At 48.9% G+C, this 21,778-nt stretch overlaps 3 protein-coding genes; 2 read left to right on the forward strand and 1 right to left on the reverse strand.

Moving 5' to 3' along the window:
- Window positions 1–6,717: 6,717 nt before the first annotated feature.
- On the reverse strand, window positions 6,718–10,347 carry GSTUM_00005815001 (uncharacterized protein). XM_002837930.2 has 9 exons: window positions 10,060–10,347; window positions 9,858–9,930; window positions 9,752–9,815; window positions 9,212–9,549; window positions 8,647–9,156; window positions 8,402–8,594; window positions 7,665–8,134; window positions 7,397–7,612; window positions 6,718–7,342 (listed from the first exon to the last, which is right to left on the reverse strand). Exons 1-9 carry the CDS (start codon window positions 10,255–10,257, stop codon window positions 7,020–7,022), a joined length of 2,385 nt encoding a protein of 794 aa, XP_002837976.1. The 5' UTR covers window positions 10,258–10,347; the 3' UTR covers window positions 6,718–7,019.
- Window positions 10,348–19,386: 9,039 nt separating this feature from the next.
- Window positions 19,387–20,650, forward strand: GSTUM_00005818001 (uncharacterized protein; the record flags this gene model as incomplete). Its single annotated transcript, XM_002837931.1, has 3 exons — window positions 19,387–19,814; window positions 19,873–20,124; window positions 20,254–20,650. The coding sequence occupies 3 exons, from the start codon at window positions 19,387–19,389 to the stop codon at window positions 20,648–20,650; spliced, it is 1,077 nt and encodes a 358-aa protein (XP_002837977.1).
- An 898-nt stretch (window positions 20,651–21,548) lies between these two features.
- The window catches only part of GSTUM_00005819001 (uncharacterized protein), a 1,634-nt gene continuing 1,404 nt past the window's right edge, over window positions 21,549–21,778 (forward strand). The window contains exon 1 of the mRNA XM_002837932.2: window positions 21,549–21,778. This exon is cut by the window's right edge and continues 922 nt beyond it.

A 21,778-nucleotide genomic window follows, 5' to 3' on the forward strand; every position in this document is an offset into this window, starting at 1 on the left:
CTTGCCTAGGGTCATTAACTGCTTTTTAGTAGGTGTGATTGTTGTCATAAATCATCACTCGTTGGAGTTATCGCCTATTTTTGGGTAGATGGGTTCGTGGCCATGCTTCTATCTCTGATGCGCCACAATCCCTTTTTTTAACGGTGTTAGTATCCTCTCCTATAAGTTGGCATTCTTCGGTGGGGTCCAAAGTGTTTGCGCTGCAAGTGGAGGTTGTGTTGTTTGGCTCTGGTGACCTGTTCGTATACAAGTGCGGGAATTGGAATTGAAGTATCGAGGTTGATGTCTGGGTAAGTGGGTTTCTATGTAGGCGCTGTATGTAAGATGCAAGCGATGGTGAAGTTCACAAAAGGGCAGAGAGACGGCGGAGGTGTGGGTGGGAGCACCCCTAGTATAATAGGTGAAACAGCTGCCTGTCACTGTATGAACAATTGTATGATTCATTGTGAGGATAAGAGTGTTACAATACAGAATGCGACCCAATGTTTTGTATAGAGCTATGTGGATAAAACTATTACTTGCCAACTTGCAGCTTTCGGATCTATACCAAGCTAAGCAGCACTGACAATTTGTAGAATACGAGGGGTTCAGCACCTGGGAAGTGTTGAGAGAGGGGTATCTCAGATTTCCGCCATCCAAGTAGACGCCCCACCTCACTATACCTCTCTCTTCTCAACACGACGTGAGCAATGTTACTCCATCACTATTGATGTGGAAATCACTGTGGTTGCTGGTACACTAACTATTGATTGATTCCTGAACCCTCTCACGTACAGACTGGTGAATTAGAAACTAGAATATTTTATATATGATACTTTTCCTGGCAGCCCTAGCGTTTGCATTCGGTTGTGGTGTCTGAACTGCCCATGCCTTGGTGAAGGGGGGGCTTCTGGATTCCTGCCATCCGCCCACCAGTTTATCTCCAATTTCATGGTTTGCGATTCCAAAGACAAACCCACACTACTATTTCCGCAGGGGATACCCCTATATGCAAGGGAGTTGTGCCACCCACACATTTCGGAGCAGCAGCACTCCCTCTTGGAAGCTCCACAGAGGACACTTGTGACGCAGAGCTCTGCCAATCTCTCTCTGCTCAAATTGGTCCTCCACTGGAGGGCAGGTTCCGACATGGCAATAGAGTGTCCAGCCTCGTATCCAAGTATCCAACTGTTCCCAAGATTTTTCGAAGCTTTCTATAGCGTGGGGAAAGTGGAGACCTTGCGCGTGAGACGGCAAACCTGATTTTTCAATCCTATTAGAGGGGTGTTCAGAATTGATTGCCTTTGCACCGCATCTTACGTAGAGTCACCTGGGGCCATATCCATAGAGCCACTAATCATAGCCAAAGATCGGTGTAATGGGTCTGAGTTAAAATGTTTGGCCCTGTATGGCGTGCTCAGCGTTTGGACGATAAAAAGAAACACTACCACAAGCCCTGAAGAGGTTTTAGGGGGGAGATTGGGGGATTTTCTTCCGTTGGTTGATCTGTCGTGAAGTTGGTCATAAAACCTGAGGTTGGTCACTCACCGCCAGAACCATAAACATCTCCATAAGCCGAATACATGAATTATAGCAATAAAAGCCCTTCTATGGAAGAAAGAGGCACTATATTGGGATCTCCTTCTCTTCTACGCCCTGAAACCTTGGCAAAACTTACCGGTTGGGGGGAGATCTATATCTGGGTATTGGGAGACACCTCCAGGAAGAGGAGACTCCGGACTTTCTACACACAGAAACCGCAGAAACAAGGGGGCAAGAGCAGAGAAAGTAAAACGGTTTACAGCATGTTACAATCTGGAAACCCAGGAGGGCTGGAGGGACATATGAACGGGCTGGACGAGAGGGTATGAACACAATCTGTTTCTCCGATTTAAGCACTTTGATAACGTATCATATATTTTTCTTTAGTCAGGTTTTTATTTATAGGCACGATACCAATTCCCCAGCTCTCTTGTGATGTAAAAAAGTTTTGTCATCCGTAGCTTCCCGAAAGATGGGGATTTTGGGCTTGGCGCAATCCCAGAGGCCACAGCCATAGCCCTTGCTTTCACCATTCGTACGGGCAGGGTTTTCTAACACAAGACCTTGTGGATTCCCAGGGAAGCACCTCACTCAGTCCCCGGATCCTTACATGGAATTTTCTGGCTGCCATCAATCTCTCACTTATATCTTCCACTGGATTGCCAGTTACGCATGCTCCGACACCGGCACCCCTAAGCGAAATAAATATCTGAGACCTTCTATAAATCTCATCCAAATTCTCTACCACCAGTTTTAAGGCGGACACTCCGAGAGAGATTTCCTGATATGGTGGCCAATGCAGTGGAGTATTAGTGGAAAAGTCAGAGCGCAGCCTTTGCCCTGGGGCCGAACGCGGAGACAATGGGAAGGCTGGGATAATTGAGGCTCAATCAGAATTGCATCACGGGATTTCCTTGAACCAAGACAGCGCAGGAACACCCCTTACACGCAAGCTCGGTGAGCCATTCCTAATGCCACCAGGAGCATTTAGCATGCATGTTCGGCGTGATGGTAAAAACCATCCCCCTCCTCTGGGGTTTTGGACCTCGGCCTTTGTGTGCCCATGAGACCAGCAAGATAGCCACTCTATCATACAGAATCGAAGCGAATTCAGTGGAGTCCCAAGGGTTCGCGTTACGTGCGGGGACACATCATAGAGAACCCGCCATCGTTTCGAAAACTTGCGTTTGTCTCCCTCCACAGAAGACCCCCAAGTGGTGGTTAGGGATGCGAAAAACACCACGAACTTGTTGCCTCGACAAAGGCTGGGAGCGGTGCTGATGAAGCATCCCACGTAGGTGGCATTCGCTCATCGATTCCTGAAACCAGTGTCAACTCTAGCCCCGAAACTCAACTCAAGTTATTTGGAGGAAAAACAGTTGTTGGTCATCGAATGGTCGCTACAGCTGGTGATGATTTTGGAAGCTGGCGCTTACGTCGGCGCTCGTGGGATTAGGATCAGTTCCGGCGCCTCCTCCCCACAAGTCGCGATTTGACTAACGCGACTCGCAGCCTGGATGCGATCGTCTCATAGTTGGGCTACGGTGCGCATGGTTCCCGAATCGTCAAAAGCCATTCTTAGAAGTTGGAGGCGATAAAAGCTAGCTTTGTAGTTCGTTCATTCTCTTCCTCTTCCTCAGAGCATCTCGCGGTTTGACTAACCGTGTCTTCTACTTCCCAGAGTTGCTGTGGGGGGATTTAATGGATAAAAGAGCCCCTCCCCTACCGAAAGGTCCAAAACACCGGCTAGGCAAGGGGCAACCTGGGAAAGGCTAAAGCTCACCGCCCGGCATCCGTGTTCTCGTTTCGAGTTCTAACTACCGTACGGTAGTCGAACTCAACAAGTGTCATCGCAAAAAGCGAAGAAAAGAGAGGAGGGGACAGATTTGTGAACCTGTGCATGTTCTTTTCATTTGCGCCAAGTCATGCGGCAAAATGCCGAATGCATCCACAAGTCAGGATGCGTGAGCTGGCCTCGAGTGATCTACCGTGACGTTGTGCAGTTTTTTTCTTCTATGCATACCTCAGGCGACCTATTTCCGCCCTTAATCCACTAAGATTCATTCCGCAGGGTCCACAAAAAAAAAAAAAAATTCTTCCTTGGAATACCGCAATGGTGAAGAAGTGTGAATAGTAGGGTATAGGTTAGAAGATGACCCGGGAATACAGGTACCGGTATCCAGCAAGTAGCACCTAAACACAGGGATTTTGTAAAATTTTGTATAGCAGATTGTCTGTGCGGGCCTGAGCACCCGCACTAAATTCGGGGGCGAATGTTCAGGTATGATAGATATTTCTTGTTTGGTACGTGTAACCTAGGGGGCTGCTTTCGCGGGAGCAATCGGGTTGGTGCCCCACTGTAGGATACGAGCGCCGTGCCGTAACTGGGGAGTGAGGGAGGAAGTGAGGAAGGGCAGGAGGTACTCGTACTAGTACTCGTACAGTATTGTGCACAGGGAAAAAGTAGAAATGATCAAACGTAGAGCGTTGGAGAATTCCAAGCTTGACCAAGTTGGCGGGGTCCTTCCGGCGCCTTCTCAGCCGTGAATCCGGATTCCTGGCCGGGTAGGTACCGTATCATGCATACATGGGCAAGTTGGCAAAGTGAATGGCGGGGGGAGAACAGTGATGTGTCAGTATTGATCTCTCCACGTTGGGCTCAAGACGGGCGAGATGGATACGGGGGGGGGATTAGAGATAAAGTGCGGCACCGGCAAACTCGCTCGAGGACTGAGCGATATGATAATATGATAAGTTAGGTAGTGCACCGTATTCTACGGTAATAATGTAAGTTGAGGACGGTAGAGATTGCCGTCCTATCTGCAACTGGAAAAGCGATCCACCAACTCCTCATGAGACGGGGGGGCATCACACTCAGCTGTCTGTCTGGGGCTCAAGAGGATAACAAAGAAAAACAAGCTCAGTACAAACAAGCAATGTATCATAGCAGACACACATGATTTTGTCTTCATCCTTGCCTCTGGAACACCGTCACACACTGCAAGGTGTTGAAGGGGAAGAAGAAAAAAAACAACCAATCATTTCTTCTGGGGGACAACCCTACCGGTATTCAGTAAATGCCATTTTTCTTCCCATCATTCCTTTTGAGAAGGTTCTCTCGTCTGAGTTGCGATATACCAGTACGAGTACAGTACTCGAGTAGTCTAGTCACTTTGTAGGGGGAGGAGTCTTAACTTACACATTCTCGAGCATGACTTGGCTGCTTGGTCAGTCAACAGGGATGACGTTTGAAGGCAGCATTTCGATCGCAGTTCCCGATGTCGAGGCGATTTGCGACCGGGGCCATTTCCACCAAAACCGCCCGCACTTTCTTCCTAAAATATCCGTTTGATAGTCACAAGTGGTACAAGTAAGTTACCCTACACTGTCCACTAAGTTAACGCATCGCGATATATCTCCACCACTTACTCCACTACACTACCCTATCCCTTGCGAAAAGTCCCGAAATTCAGATATAAAAGGGCTCCAAATCCCTCTCCCCTCCACACACACACTTTCTCGAAAACTTCTCCCCTTCCCACTCATTTTGTCCCATCGCCACACCCCTCCTCCATACCCCACCCAAATACCGCCTTAACTAAAACTACCATACCACAAAAACCTCTCGCCAGCGATAAAACTACCAAGACCAAGCCGGGAAAAAAGAAAAAAAAAGAGAAAAAGAAAAAAAAAAGAAGAAAAAAAAAAGAAATGGCCTACAACACCCGCTCGAGTGCCCACACCACCCGCTCCAAAACCAAAACTCCCCACAAAACTACCACCACCCCAACAACCCTGAAGACAAGCCGAATGAAGGCCCCCAAGTCCGCGCCGACCACGAAAAAAACTCCAAGCCACCGCACGGGCGCTGGCGTGGCCAAGAAGCCCCGCCACCACAAGCGCAAGCCACGTCTTTCAGATAAACTTGAGGGCGCGCTATTGAAGGTCGAAGGAACGCTAACTGGGAGGAGAGGGGTTAAGGTATTCTCACTTCCTCGCGCGGGGGCGAGGTTATTTGGGCGTAACGCTAACTTAACAAGCACTAGGCCGCCGGAACCAAAAAACTTCGTGGCACAGACGGAAAAGGCGAGAGGAGGTCTATTCGGAGGTCGATATAAGCCACCTTTTTTTTCTTCTCCTTTTTTCGCCTTCCATAATACTGTGGATAAACTTGGGGGGGGGGTCGGAGGTTGTATGTTTGGCGTTATGTCGGATTGGACGGCGGGGTGTACGATTTTCTCTTCCTTTGTCCCTTTTTTTTTGCTAGGCTTGGGTTGGGCTTTTGTTTGACTGGGTGAACCGATGAAGGAATGTGGTGGGTATATATGGCTGTTTTTTTCTTTCTCTTTCTCTTTTCGGGGAGGAAGGAAGGGGTGAAGGAAGCACATACGAATCAGTAATCTAGTTATTCCTTTGAGCGCAATATATATGAGTTACATATTCCTTTCGAATCCGGCTTATCGCGATTCACATACCGGTACTGTGTGCTGCTGTTGTTGCTACTGATGGTTACGATTGTGGTGACAGTGATGATGGCTTGCTCCTGGTGCTCAAACATCTGGCCCTCGCTTGTCGAGTGATTATATATGATATCGGCGCAGCCGCAAGATGGTCAGAGGACCCGGGAGGGTATCATATCCGGTGGCCATTGGTCAACGAGTGATGAGTAGTGACTAGTTACGTTCTAGATGTTTTTGGGGTATGATGTGGGATTGGGTATCACATGCTCAGGGAGAGGAGTGGGGTCTATCCTAGGGTTGAAGGAAGCATTACGGCCAAGGGGAATGGGGTGTTGATAACAACAGGGTAGAATACGATAACTTCGGATCAGAAGCTGTTCCATGAACGTTCGCGAAGGCCTACATAGGTGGGGAAGGAGGAGGGATATCAACTGCATACCGTATCACTCGCCAATTCTCGAGGCTGAGTAGTTTAATCCGGAGGGGGAGATTGACTTTCTACGGAACTTTGCCATATCCCTCAATTATAACACTCCCTCACCCCCCCCCCTTCTCTAGATAATGTTTACATTTCTTCGTTCTCCGTATGCGGGAATAATAGATGTTCAAATCGCACAACGAGTCAACGACGAACAGGCGTCCTTCCGACCGGCACGGATTGCCTGTCCCAACCACCCACCCGCAGAAAGCATAGGGCTCGACCCCGGGTTTGGGCCGGGGACCTCTCGCAAGCCAGTTAAGGCACTCAGGGTATTTCCCTAAGCGATAATCATATCATATCATATCATATCATACAACTAGACCAGCAGAGCTCGCTGATGTCCAACTCTAACGTTGAAAACTTTGGCACATGTACACGCCAAAGCATCCAAAGCTCAATCTTGATTCCCTCATGATAGCTACAATACACGTTATGGGTATCCTGTCTGGGAACGCCCTTAAACTCGGCGGCAGCAGAAACTAGCAAGGCTCGAAAATATAAGGAGAGTGGAGAAGGTACAAGGTGGGAGGGAAAGGAGCGGTATTGAGGAACCCCGTTCAAGCCCCAAAACTCATGTGCGCGTAGTCGCTGCCGTTAGGAACGTATCCGCTAGAAGATGACTGGCCGTTCTCCATGCCGCTCATGTCGCCCATGGCCAGCGGCGGCAGGATGGAATTCAAATATGTGAAATCACTCTCTAGCATAAACTCCCCTAACTGTGTGCGAAATGGCGATTTCTGCAGATCCTCAATCGAACCCTGGTACGGGTCCTGCGGTGGCTCATTCTGCACGGTGGAGGATTCTGGCGTGTCAGTGCTAGGACGATCGGGGAGTTGGGCGGGCTGAGGTATTGATGTTACTATGCGGGGGGAGGAGGTCGCTTCAGTGGTGAAGATTAGCGGTTTGTCGGAGCGAGCAGGAGAGCAGGACAAACCAAGGGGCGCAACGTAGCGCATGAGGTTCTTGAGGAAAAGGCGGCAGCGGTTTGCAATTCTATTGCCAGCTGCTAGCACCTCAATAGTTTCCATGGCCATCTCTAGATGCTTGAGCAGACTGGCGGTTTCTGGAACGAAGTCCGGTCGGAGCGCTAATTGGCGTACTTGACCGACAATAAGGACTTTTGATACAAGAACCAAGCTCGCATTGAATGCTGTTTCATGATGTCAGACTCTTCCCTAAACGAACGGTTGTGATAGAAGTACTGTAGTAAAGCGTAAACCACCAAAAACCAAGAAGATCGCTGCGATACTTCACTTTGTGTATGATTTCTACCGTCTCAATCGCGCTCTCTGCACACACCTTGATGCTAGCCCATCCAAAGTTCCAAAAGAAATCACCCTCGAACTTGTTAGTGCTTGGCCCGCCTCCCCAAATCTCACTCAGTCCTTTGACAACAAATTGCCTATGGAGCAGCGCTCGGGTGTTGTAGTAACGAAGCGACAGTATGATACTCTGTCGCCAAAACTTGCTCGGTGGACCGCCGCCACTTGGGATATCTGAGGAAGATACGATACCGAGTGCTGCTGGGAGTTGTTGTCGCCAGGTAGAGAGCTTTTCTTCTATCTCTGCAACACGAGCTACATAGGCAAACGTCGGTTCTACTTGATCTCCGCCACCGAGATTTCCCCCGTATAGCGTGTCAATTATCATACCTAGGAGGGTATATAGCTTTCTAAGCTTCTAATTAGCCAATGCGGGGTCGAATGAAGAGGTGTCCTCACATAGAGAGAATAAAGAAGGTGACTGATGTAGGAGTAGACGGCTGAACTGGAACAGGTGACATGTTTGTCTTGAACACATCATCTTCAACGTCCAATGGTAGGTCCAGCTTCTCTGCGTACGTTGCTATTGCGGAAGGCCGGCCAAAAGTCATGCATAAGGTTCTGTGAGCCAGTCAGTGGTGGTATCGAGCCGAAATCTTACCATTCAGCCTGCTTACCTATCTAGCAAAACACAACCATACCAGGCTCTTTTTCTCAGCTCCCTCTCCAGGGGCGGGAACCGTTGCAAGGCCTGATTTGAATGCAACCCTAGTTGTAATGCTATTCGTACAGCCAACCCGTGTGTAGTCCAACACTGATTCGGCTTCCGTGTGCTCTGAAGATAATGGCTCATCATCAGCAGCAAGTGCACTATTCACTATCAGTTCCGTTGGCCAACCAGAGACTATTTCTGACGCCTCACCCGAATCTAAACTTGCAAGTCTAAGAAAATGACCATCACATAAACCGAACCCTCTTTGATAAAACACCTCGGCAGTCTTATATTTCTCTTCAGCGCTAATGTCCGTCTCTGTGCTAGCTCTACTGCCCATCGCCATAACTAAGTTCAACAAGGCTAGCCATGTTCGCCGAACCTTCGAAAATCCATCCCTTAAAGCCTCCTCGTAGGTTTCTAGGAAGCTGGGCTGATGCAAATATGGAAATAGGATATTAGTGTTTTGGAAATACAATGTTACATAGTGTAATACACGCTTTTGAGGCGGCAGGACATATATCTTGACATTCCCTGCCCGAATATCGAGTTCACCCCCAGTCGATGGGGCCGGCGAGTTACGAGGAGAGATGAAACGAGAGGATGAGTCTAGAGTAGGATCTGTGCGGCGAAACTCTTTCGTGAAAGTTGTAGTCACGCTCACGGATGTTGCTAGGGCGCGGGTGACATGCCCGATAAAAGCTATATTTGACGACGGACCTGAATAACGAAATGTTTAGAACAACTGAAAGGTGTATCGGGTAGTTGCGGTTACCAAAATAACCATAATCCTCTTCATCCCCCAGGTTCAGGGCACCCATCCCGTCAAGAACCGTATCTTGGGCACTGGATTCATCTTCCAACTGTCCTAGTTTAAGGTTCACGAAAGTTTCCCCGTTATTTGCGTCTAGGTTCGGTGTGTTCGACCCCTCAATACGGGTGCGCTTTGAAGGTGGACCGTCAGCGCTAGCACTGCGCCGGTTCTGTGCGTCGTCATTAAGGTCGTGGTTCGGGGCCGTGAGTGTAGGTGAGTTGCGAAGTCGAGACTCGGAGGCTTGCGCTGCTAGGAGGTTTTCGACGGCGAGCAACCGAGTCTCGAGGCGGCCAATGTAACTATGGGATTTAAATTAGAACTCGCAAACCACAGCCTGCGGTGAAAGAAAATCGGAAAACGAGACATGGAATTCTGGAGTTCCGATTGGAGCGCTGAGTGGCTCAAGCCAATCAATTTCCATGTTCCCAACCCCAATTTTCCAATTCCTCTTTTTACCGCAGGCTGGAACAAGATTTCGCATCACCAAAAGGGCATTTATACTCTTTTCCGATGATTGTATTCGAAGAAGAAGCGCTCTGCTGATAAACACAATCGAAATCCAGGTCTAAATATCGTGATTGTTAATATAACTTTCCTGAGCAACCACCCCCGATAAAAAGGCAGATAAAAGTGATCAACTTGCCTCTACACATTGAACATTTTGGTCGAACTCCATCGCACTAGGTAAAGCAGTCTTGTGCGTAAGCTTCTCATTCAAACCTCCCGGATTGCGATTCACATTAACCGGCTCTCCCACAAGAAAAACGGAACCATCCTATGTCAGAAACCAAAACAAATATTTTTCACACCTTGGACTTCCTCGTTCTACAGGCATTGCAAGCCAAAGAAACCCTTTTCCTCTTGGAACCACTACCTGAGCCCCCACCTCCACCATTTGATTCGCCTCCGCCTAGCTGCGAGGGGGGCGGACTAAATTGAATCTGATGCTGTAGTTGATGATGCCCGGTATCGGTGGAATTATCTTGAGAGTCTTTGTCCTGATTCATTGTTGTTGGAGCGATAGGCCAAATGGAAACGGGCTGGAGAGGATCCGACGGGGCAAGGTCGGGTTCTTGCAGATGCGATTTTAGTGCTTGGGGAAAGGTCGGCGGAAGAAGGCTCGATCCTCAAAAGTTCGCAGGGCGTTGATCTCTGGTTACTAAGCTTGGTGGTGGAACCGTGCGAGGGTAGTCGAGACCGCCCACGCACCTTCGAATAGTCCTGTGATTCGCCTCAATTCTTGTTGACCATTTGGTAAACTACGGCACACGCTAACTTACTCGCGCGGTCGGGCTGAAGTTGGGTACTGTGGCGACCCTAGACTTATGAGATATTGAGTATTATTTCCGTTCCCTAATTGACTACCATAACTAATCGATTTCTGTCTGGTACTATATTCAACTTCAACTTGTTCACGCGAGCAGTGACCGCGAATTGACGATAGATACCCCAAGAGAGGCAATTGTGCAATGGTAATCGCTTGTAAGGGGCAGTGAGCTGATGAGTGCTCACGTATTGATAGTCGGTTCTGGAGAGAAAGCTCCCTCTTTACTGTCGATGAGATACCAATGGCTATGGTTTTCTCCTCCACTCGCTCACAATTCAACCTAAACCCGCCTACCAAATACTCCGATATGGGGTACATATACCACACAATACAGGTATATCAAGTGGATAACTATCATACCGTGCTCGAGTATTGGTCCCTAAGATAGGAACCCTGGACCCGGGACTACGGAAAGCTTGAATATTCGTAACGGAGCAAAAGTAGGGTGCCGCGAGAAATAACTGGAGATTCGGTGTCTAACTTGGGATAGATACCTGTGTGTGGATATGCAGTCCCGTTGGAAGGTCCGATAGGCCTAGCCAGTTGCAGAGAACAAGCTCTTACGAGTACTGTAGAGACCGCTTCTCGAATTGGCCAGATAAGTCGATATGACACTGTGTGATGCCGGTATTGTTGCCGTCTCCTCGGCGTACAAGGGGTGAATCGAAAGTAACCTTTAATGGAATTTACTGTATTATCCTAGTAGCAGTGCCCAGCCTCCCGCCACTTGGAAAGATCCTGAGCCACCTTCGAAGAAGTCGACTCACAAGGGGGGGTTCCTAAAGGTTCAACACAAGTAACAGTTCAATACAAGAAGACCTATTATATCTGATGAGAACTGTTTATGATAAAGGCCCAATCTCACAATACGAGGAGTTTCTGCTGGTTGTGCCTCTTGGTCGTATTCTTTACAGTCTTCCATAAGTGACCTGTTTTGAAATATTTGTTGGGTCTTTTCACTGACCTTGTCAATGCCCTCCGACCCCTTTTACTGCGCCTTTGCTCCGACTTCCTGGGCATATAAGATGGAGAGCCCTTCTGGATTGACTGTAAAGTCCACTTTTATTATGCTGAATGAGCAAGTTCAGTAACTTTTATGTTTTCAAAATCAGTAAGAACTTGGGTGCTACTTTGCACTCGGGCTAATCTCCTTTTTAAATGCTCCCGAAAGTTGCAATTGGCTTGTAGTGAGAGCCGATCAGGCTCCAAATGTAGTAAACCAGTAGCTCGTTTAAGAGAATGAATGGTTTCTGAAGTCCCGAGATAGACCCCACATTTCCGCGGGTATATTTATGAGAGTAGTTGAAACAAAAGCTCTTGAGCAGCTCCATGCTTAACTTACATGACACCATTGCATGACCCACAGATTGTATGATACGACCGATACCCCTATCTGATGACCCGAGCGTTTGAGTCCCACTTTCAGGCCTCAAAGTGATACCATGCTAATAACTTCTGCTGTAAGTTTTCCCGGCACGGACTCACCCTTCAGCCACCGGATACGTCTTGTTGTGCCCTTCGCATCTTGATAGCCTTACCACACCAGCTGATCTAGAGACCTAAGCCATTCCCACTTAAGAGCAGCGACGTGCGTACTCATACCTTGTCGGGGCCGCAAGCCCCACTCTTGCAGGGCCTGGAACAAAAAGTTTCGTAGAAAGCACTGGCAGTCGGTCCGATAAAGGGACCCCTGTCGAAGAAATATCCAGAGTTTGGGAGCAGGTTTTTGATGACTCGATGCTTGCACCCTTTTATCAGCCACATTACCTTTGCGAAAGACTACATTAGTTTGGCCCACAGGGCAGAGTAGTCGGAGGGTGATGGAGAGTGGTTAGGAAGATTGACAAAAAAAATTGCCATCTGGTGTTGTATTATGTTTATTGTGCTACAACTTGACAGACAAAGTATCAGTAAGCACTTCCGAAATCGAAGAAACGCAAAGCTAAAACTCTGAATAGTAGACCTTTATAGATAATTTCCCAGGTGACTTGGGCCAAATACGAACAGTTAGCCTGTCCTTACTGGAGATTCCTAAATTGTATTTTGAGCTAATTGATTATGTGATACAAAGATTACAATATCTGACAAGCTATATTTTATGCCAGTTTTTGTTCGCAGGAATGCCTTTGTAGATGGCGAACGAGATGATAGGGCCGCATTCATGGATGCCGATATAAACGGTCTTGTGGCATCACAGTCTCCGCCTAGGTAGGCGGTCACAGGCTTAGGTGTAGTTGTAGACTTCCCTAACTTGAAGACTACCATAAATAGTCTCTTGACCGGCGGAATATCTTTCTATATCACACGTAGGCTAGCTAGTGCGATTGAAGGTGGATGTCAGTATCAACCGTACGAATTTCTGAATTGGGAATATAATCGTACTGATGCTTCCAGTCACCCCAACAACGATTTTTTTACTCACTGTATTTGTACCCCCACTGTATCCAAGGAAGTTGGTCTGTACTAGCTACACTGAGAGAGTAATTTTTCCATCACAAGTGGAAACGAAACCCCAGGGTTAGGATTATCACTCGAGGAACTTGCGGTCCAACTTTCCTATCTCCAGGCAGAAACTGCACCCACTGGAGTAGCGGAATCTCTTCTGGCTGTTGGAACCCTTTACCTCCGCTACAGCTTTGGGTTGTGGGGCGGGCGGTGATATCTGTAGAACTTGTCCATATCTCAGTGGTGTGGGGGGAGGAGCTAATGGTGCCACTAGATTCGCGATTGATGGTGAATCCCGATTTGAGGGCCAAAATTCGAGTAACAAAATAAACCACTACCTCTATATTATTGGTTTGATAGGTTGGATTTATATGTCACCATCGCCAACACAAACTAAAACTTGGTTTCGAGGACTGGGTGACCGGTATGAAATCACCTGAAATTCGACTCCATGCTCGTCCTAACGAGTGACATTCTAGACGCATCGTACAGGTTTACTCCTAAGAAAAAAACCACCATCGTCAATCGGTCTTTGAGGGACGACCCTACAAGAGCTCGGGTGATATAGTACATCGAGAAAGTAAATGAGAACGACTAATGTGTACGCCGAATATCAGGTTGCATGCATACCCGCCCAGTTATTGAAATGGATGGTTTTATTAAAAGGCTTGTGGAATATAATTTATGGCTGCTCCATGTGGTAAGTTGGCCATACATAATCTTGGACAACAAATGTATTGGGTATAACCTTTTAGCATAGGTCAGAGTGATATCTTATATCCCGATGAATCCTCCGACCAGTTATCTCACCTTGATATCCCGAGATCTGAGGTTTCACTATTGACCAAAGCAATATCCTCACAATTGTATATCCACCACTGAACTGAGGCCTTATGCATTGCTGGCACATTTGGAACAGTATTCTGGCTCCCGGCTCTAACCAAGCTTTCCGGAAAGCGCTCGGAAAAAAACATTCAGTCCATCTTCCAGTGCCCTATAGTGCTTCCCAATGCTCCTAATTCTACCATTTTCACTGGATAGCACAAACGCTTGGTAGAAATATTCAACCACAGTATTGTTAAGTGGTGCCCCATACGTAGGCAGTATTCCTATTTGGACGGCACCGGTCCGAGGATATATTTTCGTCAGCAGATGCCACCCCCGTCGCCCGGAATTCTACCAACCCAGGCTCAGTCCGAACCCGCAGCGTAGGTGCTGCCATATAAAACATGGCGGTATAGTCGTCATCTATCATCTCCCCGTCTATATACAGGGAGGACGATAGGCTCAACTGTAACTTATGTCTTACCTTTGGCCCCTGCTACCCCGATAAACGGCCAAGCTGACGAACCGAATAGATCGCAGGGGGAATACAACCTTTATACTCACTACCATCCTCGACACCCTGCTCTTCCGGGGTGTTAAGAAACATTATAGGTGGAGGAACCAATCCAGAGGAGATATGGGGACAAATGGAAAGTGCAGAAAGCGCAAACTACCTGGCGACGGGCTAAGGCGAGGGGAACAAGAGATCGGATTTCAAGTTTTCCCATCGATGCAAGCGACTTCAGGCGGGTGGATAGAGAGATATATTTCCGGTCGGAGTTTGTTATTCGGATTTTGACTAACTTAGAGATTTTTGCGAAAGTGGGGGTAATATATGCAACAGATTTGTCATCCGACTGTCTAATCAATGCAAGGCATGAAAACCTAGATGGCGTGCTATGAGTTTATGCGATCCTTCCTCATTACCCCCCAAACCACCACAATATCATAATATTATGGCACAATGCTACCGGTATTCCTTCAATTTCACCAATACCAACCTCGAAATCCGGATTGCGATCCGAGTGAGAAAGCATGAAATGCCAAGTCAAACCCATCCTCCCAGGCCACCGCACCGGCACGCATGCTATTCCACCGGCAGATGACCCTCGGCTCCCACCTAGCACAAGTACCCGTACATCACCGTATCCTACTAGGGCCAGGTGAGGCTTGCCTCACTGCTCTTCTCCGACTTGCCGATCGGTACATCCAGGGTGAGGTTTAACAACCTCCGCAAGAGCGAGCACCAACCTCCCCACTTCCCCAGGTTGGGTCAAATGAGAGTGAGAAAGCATGACGACCGCCGACCGAGGGGCGTCGGAACTTACCCGCCACAGCACGATTGTCCGGAGAAAGTCTACGAGAGCAGGGCGGTGTTACATTAGCTACACCAATCGGGGGATGGGCCAAAGGTATGAGTACTCGTACTAGTACATGCCCTACCGAGTCGCGCCCTACACCCCGAGCTGCTTGTGCTACGGTCCTTACGTCCGCGTTTCGGATTTTCGCGGGGGGAAGTGGAGAAGGAGGGTGATGATTGGGTATGGTTAGGTTGGGTTTGATTACGGCGGCATAGCTTGTGTGGTACTGCAGGTGATAATTGGCGTTAAGCTGGGAATTTTAGGTTCGAAGGGGGGGGGGCTTTGATGTTGTAATGGGGGTAGGAAGGGTTGTGTTATATGCCTCCATCTCATGAGCGGCGAAGGAAAAGGCTGGATTGCTGTGGCGTTTTAAATTTACACGGTATTACGCTACATGACCGTAAAGTGGAGTGAAGTGTGTGCGAGAATGACGCTGTGCCTGTACTGGGCGGGTGTGGGTTATTCCGGAGGCAATGATTGTGGAGGGAGAATACCGGTATGATGCTGTACAAGTACTCGTAAGGACTGGGCAACAAAAGAAACGTGTCTCCCGGCTTTCCATATAAAACATAGCCAATTTGTATGAAATTTTGCATAGCAACAAGGCATGCCAACTTCATCATGACTCTGTGTTAGTGTTCAGGACCGTCAACAAAGATGAAAAATTCATAATGCCAAACTCCCCATTGATTCCCTTCCTATTACCAAGGTTTGGAGGAGGAGTATTTAATGTAGTTTATTTTAGTAGCGAATTGGAAATCGGAATTTTGTATGGAAAACCTGGTGGGGGGGAGGGGCACGTTTCTTTTGCTCCCAGGATCACACAAGAGGGATGTGGGTATCTTTATTCAAGCAGATGTTCTATCGATCATTTCATACCCCCCCCCCCCATCGCGCAGAGCTTTTCTAACCTCTTCCTCCTCGAGCCCCTACAATCTTTACTACGGCGCCCCACCCCACCCTGTAAGCGCAAGTGCTTGTCCCAGATTCAAGTACTGTACTCGAGTACACGACCACCCAAAAACAGGGGAGGGATACCGGTATATTTGCATTGGGGCTCAGATACTCCCAGGTTTTTTGCTATACATTCCTTTAATCCCGGCTCTCGGATACTCCTAGCCTGGGACAAGTATTGTACCGAGAATTGTAAACTGGAGCCAACGATCCATCGAGTACCATTACTGGTAGGCTCTTTTATCCAACTTCCTCTCCTGGGCAACTTGCCCCATTACCTACCATATGTAATAGCGTTTAACTAGCGTACCGGCAAGGAATTATTAGTAAAGCTATCATAGAGGCAGAGGTTTACATGGCTCTCATGTCATGCCAGGAGGGTAGACTACGTTATGCTATGCCCTGCGGCAGAGCACCTGAGCTGCTGTACTGTAATCTCGTTCTTCCTGTCAAAACCCGCTGTTCTGCTGCCGGCGCGTATCGCGAGTAGAGTGAGCAGGTACAGTACCGGTACTTTAGTCATCCGTCTCAAGATGTCGAGGGTGATGGTGATACACGCTTTCGAAAGAGGTGGGAGTGGAAGAGGAGAACAGGCTGCTGAGTGTGGTTAGTCAACTTGGAGTAGTGATCTGCGTTGTGTAGCAATAGTGCCTAACCGCCCGGGAAGCTTCGTAAGTGGGTGGCTTCGGTGCCGTCCGGAAGTGGAGGGGTGAGATGTAGCATAGCACTGCACTGCACTGCCACACTATGATATCGATGCGGTGCTCGTATAGTATCGCATTCGCTGCGCTGTACTGTACTCTGCTCGTGGCCGTACCTCTCTACAGTATGATACTTGTATCCTCTTTCCCTCTCTGTCTGCATGCTTGTCTAAAATTGCACTGCCGGAACACTGGCTGCAGCGTGTAAATCGTGTACTGTACTCGTGTACTCGAGTATCATACCAGCAAGGTTCCCACAACCCACAGCAGCCGCCAAGAAGGCGGCTCTCTCACTGTCTATTTTTCCCCACGCCTGATCAGTGTGCCACTCAACCACTGTAGACGGCCCAATACAGTAAGTTCCTACCCCGGCACTGTGGGAGCCGGCTCTAGGATGCGCCCTGCCAGCGAGCGAGCAATTGGGCAAGAAGGAATGTATAATTATGTACGGAGATGTACGAGCAGAAACGAGACAGGACAAGGTGAGGGCATGTTCACTGTTGGTACCAAAGGGATAGACAGCGGTAGGCAGGATAGATGCTATTACCGGTACTCGTACAGTATGATACTCGCACCGTACCGTACCTATTCAAGGTTCGTTCTCGTGGGCGATTTTTTTTGAAACGGATGGGCGATCTGGACCGGGATTTTTTAAATTTATCTATTGCTCTATGTTTTATTTTTTCACATTCTTCCACCGCGCGGTAGGGTGAGGAGGAGGAGGAGAGTTTGGTTCGTTCGTCGGATGAGACGGAAAGAAGGTCTACCGCAGTTCCCCTCACCATTGGAATAGACTAGCTCTGGCTGGCGAGCTTTATCACCCATCCTTTGAATTTACAGCGAGCTTGAAACAATTAAATTATCGGTGGAGCAAGTCGAATGCGACTAGAGTACAGTACACCTTACGTCTTGGATCGTGCGAGTAGGAGCAAAGTGCAGTGCAATTAGACTTCCTTACCTTGCTAATGGCATTGGGAGTCTGTCTATCTAGCGAGATTACTCTGCCTCCTCTCATCAACTCTCGACCCTCTCTACTATATACCATTACGTAGTGAGAGGGATGAGCACAGTTTTTACAATCATGCAAAACCGAAACCGAAAATTTGGCTCAATGAGATGAACATTTCACTCTTCGCGGAGCACCAATGCCACTACCACTCCCATACAGTGCGCGAGCACATCGGACTAAAATCTTCCAAAAGTAGGTCAGGGGCAGCAGAGCGGGGAATTTTTTAATAGTCCCATAGGGGGGGGAGGGGAGGGGAGGAACAAAGGTACAGTATTCACTCGAACGAATCATAAGCGAGTGCCAGAAAGTGCGAATCTTCGGCTGCAACAACAGCTTCATCTGGAGAAGAGGCAGCAGCGGCAGTCTGTCACACTACGAGTAGAAGTTTGTCCGTTCAGCGCCTCTGTGTGGCTTCTCGCCTAACGAGCCGTTATCGCTACTATACTTGTAGTGGGCCATCAGGATCGTTTCTTCTCATTCAGGGGTACCGTGAATGACTGCCCAGCCTCGTTCTGCGCGTACTCGAATACCTGTACTGCATGCTTGAGTGGTTGATGGCCTCTCACTTTCTTTTCTTGCCCCCGTTGATTTGCGTTGGTTAGCTTGGTCCCTTGCAGGTCGATCATGAGGGGATGGCCAGGGGTCAATTAGTCTTCGTCTGCACGGTACGGATTGACCTAATCATCGCATGGCGAGAGGCGAACTTTTTTTCTTCATTTATCTTCCCTGTTATGATGGCTGATTCTTACTGGCTTTTTCGTGTCACGGCGCAGCTGAGTACCCTGTTACCGTAAGCAGGCGGTTGTTCAAACAGGACTGATCCTTGGCCTCGGGTCCTTGAGTGGTCATGGTTTCCTCTAGAGCTCAATGGACGAAACGAAGCTGTTTCACCAAATCTGATTGCTCGACGGGAATGGAGCCTATCGTGGCAGAGTGGTGCTCAGTGGCGGCCTTGTCTTAACCACACAGACCAGTCTCACCCTTGCTGGCTTGTCTCTCGTGATATTGCAAGTAAGGATGATTGGCGGGGTCTGCCCCTCCTTACAGGCACAGTACGTACGTATTAGTGAAATCCCAAAGGGGGTAGTAAGTACAGTAGAGACAAAAAAAAAAAGAAAAAAAGAGGGAACACAACTGGACGGGAGGAGTGGGGGGTAGAGGTAGTACTTGTAGTAGGAACTAATAGGTACATTCGAGGGGGCCGTTCGCGATATATAAGATATTCTGCTCACCCACCGGAGAGTCCTTTTTTCTCACTCACCATCCTTCTTTCTCCACAGGAAAGCATTAGCACTGGTACAGGTTACCTTCATTCCTTTATTTTCTTTCTCTCCATTTTCGCACATTCTTTCCACAGGCCTGCGGCCTCTTTTTTTTTTTATTCAAGCGAAATAAAGAGCCCTTCGAACGACCGTTCATACATTAATTATCTTTTTTTCAGTGAAAAAAGAAAAATCCCCCAATATCCCACAACCCCTTCTCTAACGGACCGCCCTTAAATCTTATCGCTCGATATGAAGACTTCATTCTCTGCCTTGGCCGCCTTGGCCGCCGCTTTGCTATTGAGTTCGGCGAATGCCCACGTCAATCTCAAGTCGCCAGTTCCGTTCAGAACTTCGACACAAGCACCCCAGAATGCGATACAGCAGGACTTCGACATGAAGGCTCCTCTCGACAAATCTGGCAGCAACTTCCCTTGCAAGGGATATCACAAAGATGCCAAGGGAACTCAGCCCCTCGTCGATTGGCCAGCCGGGAGCACCCAGACCATGAGCTTTGACGGATCAGCGACTCATGGTGGTGGATCTTGCCAGGTTTCATTTTCTGAGGATGGAGGCAATACCTGGAAGGTCGGCAAGTCCTTCGTTGGAGGATGCCCGCTCAAGGACATTAGCTTCACTGTTCCCAAGGAGACCAAGAATGGTCCCGTTTTCGTCGCTTGGTAAGCTATCTAATCCTTCATATCTCTCCCAAAGACCTTGAATTAACAGAGCAATTAGGACATGGTTCAACAACGTGGGCAACAGAGAAATGTACATGAACTGCGCCGCCATCACCAACACTGGCGGTGGGCAGGGTTTGTCTGCATACCCCGACATGTTCAAAGCGAACATAGGAAATGACTGCACGACCGAGACGGGCGACCTCGCATTCCCCGACCCGGGCAAGAACGTTGAGGGCTCGGGAGGTGTCCCGCCAGTCGGAGGGGGCTGTGGCGCAACTGGCTCGCAGCCACCTGCTGGCGGCTCACAGTCCTCCGCACCACCTGCAGCTGGCGGCCCATCCTCGACCTCAGCACCACCGGCAGCTGGCGGCCCATCCCCGACTTCCACTCCTTCCAGCAGCAGCGTCGCCAGCAAGCCAAACGGCAGCAAGCCCAGCCCGAACCCCACCCTCAGTAGCGCCCCCCCACAGCTCACCCCCACCAGCGGCTCACAGGTCACCTCCCCCGCACCCTCAGGGACAACCAAGACATCTGTTCCTGCGGGAACCCCATCCTCGGTACCTAGTGGAACTGTCGCTCCTGTTCCTTCCTCTCCCGCCCCGGCCCCATCCACCGCTCCCTCTCAATACCCGCAACCCTCCACCGGCGGAGCTTGCGTCGAGGGCGCCATCACATGCAATGCCGATGGAACATGGAGCCAGTGCGGAAGCGGGGTCAACCAGAACATGGGCAAGACTGCCCCCGGAACTGCCTGTGCGAACGGCGGGACGAAGCCTATCAAGACCAAGCGTTTCATTCGCTTCTCAAAGGAGCATATGGCTCGTAACGCTTAAGCCCTTTATTCCCCCACCATTGGCATACGCGGTGTCATCCCCAAAAAGTCTTCTTCACGGTTGGATTCGAAAATTAGAACACAGTCCAGTTTGCACTGTTTATTGTATTTTTACCCTTTGTATTTTATTTGTAGTAGTTTGGGATGCATTGGCCCGGTGCTTTGCTTTTTGCTGGAGATGTTGCATTGTTTTCTTTCTTTTCTTTTGGATGGGGCTGTTTTGTGTATAATTGAAGTTATCGTTACTTTCTCTCCCAACCATTCATTGATTCATCCAAACCACTGCCCACCAGCGTACCGCTCTCCTAAGCGGGCGAGCTCGCGAGTGTCTGAATATCCCAACGATTCGATGGGACAAGGCAATCCCTGCTCACACCAAACCCATAGTTATGATATTTTCCTATCATGCCCTACATCGACACTTTGTATCCGTACAGTAAAAAAATGCCAAACGCCATACCCCTACGAGCTGCCGTATTATATGATATTATACACGTACGATATAAGGCTTTGCCGGGAAGGGAGGAAGCTAGAGCTTAGCTGAACGGGTACTCGAGTAGAGGAGCGCTACAGCATGATGCTTGGATTGACTACGGTACGCAGCTGACTGGGCAGTTGTAGGCCAAAGATCGGTGTTTTTGGGCTGGTTCGGAGGGGAGGGGGCACAGTTGTAGTAGTGAGAAAGGCCCTCCTGAGCTGTATAGTAGCTCGGTCTGTCGGATCGGGTACTCTATCACACCGGTATCAAGAGTGCCGGCAAGCGAACAACGAATCACACCCAGCTGACAAAATTCAGGAGAGCAGGGGGGGGGGGAAACATGTCAGTCATTGCCGCGGTCCCCGGGGGTGGGCTTTTTTCTCTCCTATTGTACTCGGGTATTTGGGCTTAGCTGGATTGGGGAAGGGCGTGAACTTTACCGAGTGATTAGAGGTGATCAGCTTGGTGAAAAGGTTGGGAAAGGTTGCTCGATGCACTGCACCGGGATGACGCGGTAGGCTTGCGATTTTCGAGACGATGTGTTTCCGAGGGTGGTATTGTAAGTCAGGGGGTCGGAAAGGGCGGACTTCGATGAAAGCCACATCTGGATATTTTCGGGAGTTTAGAAGCACGCGTCTTCCCCTATCATAG

This window comes from Tuber melanosporum, assembly GCF_000151645.1.
Source record: "Tuber melanosporum whole genome shotgun sequence assembly, scaffold_21, strain Mel28".
NCBI classification, from domain to species: Eukaryota; Fungi; Ascomycota; class Pezizomycetes; order Pezizales; family Tuberaceae; genus Tuber; species Tuber melanosporum.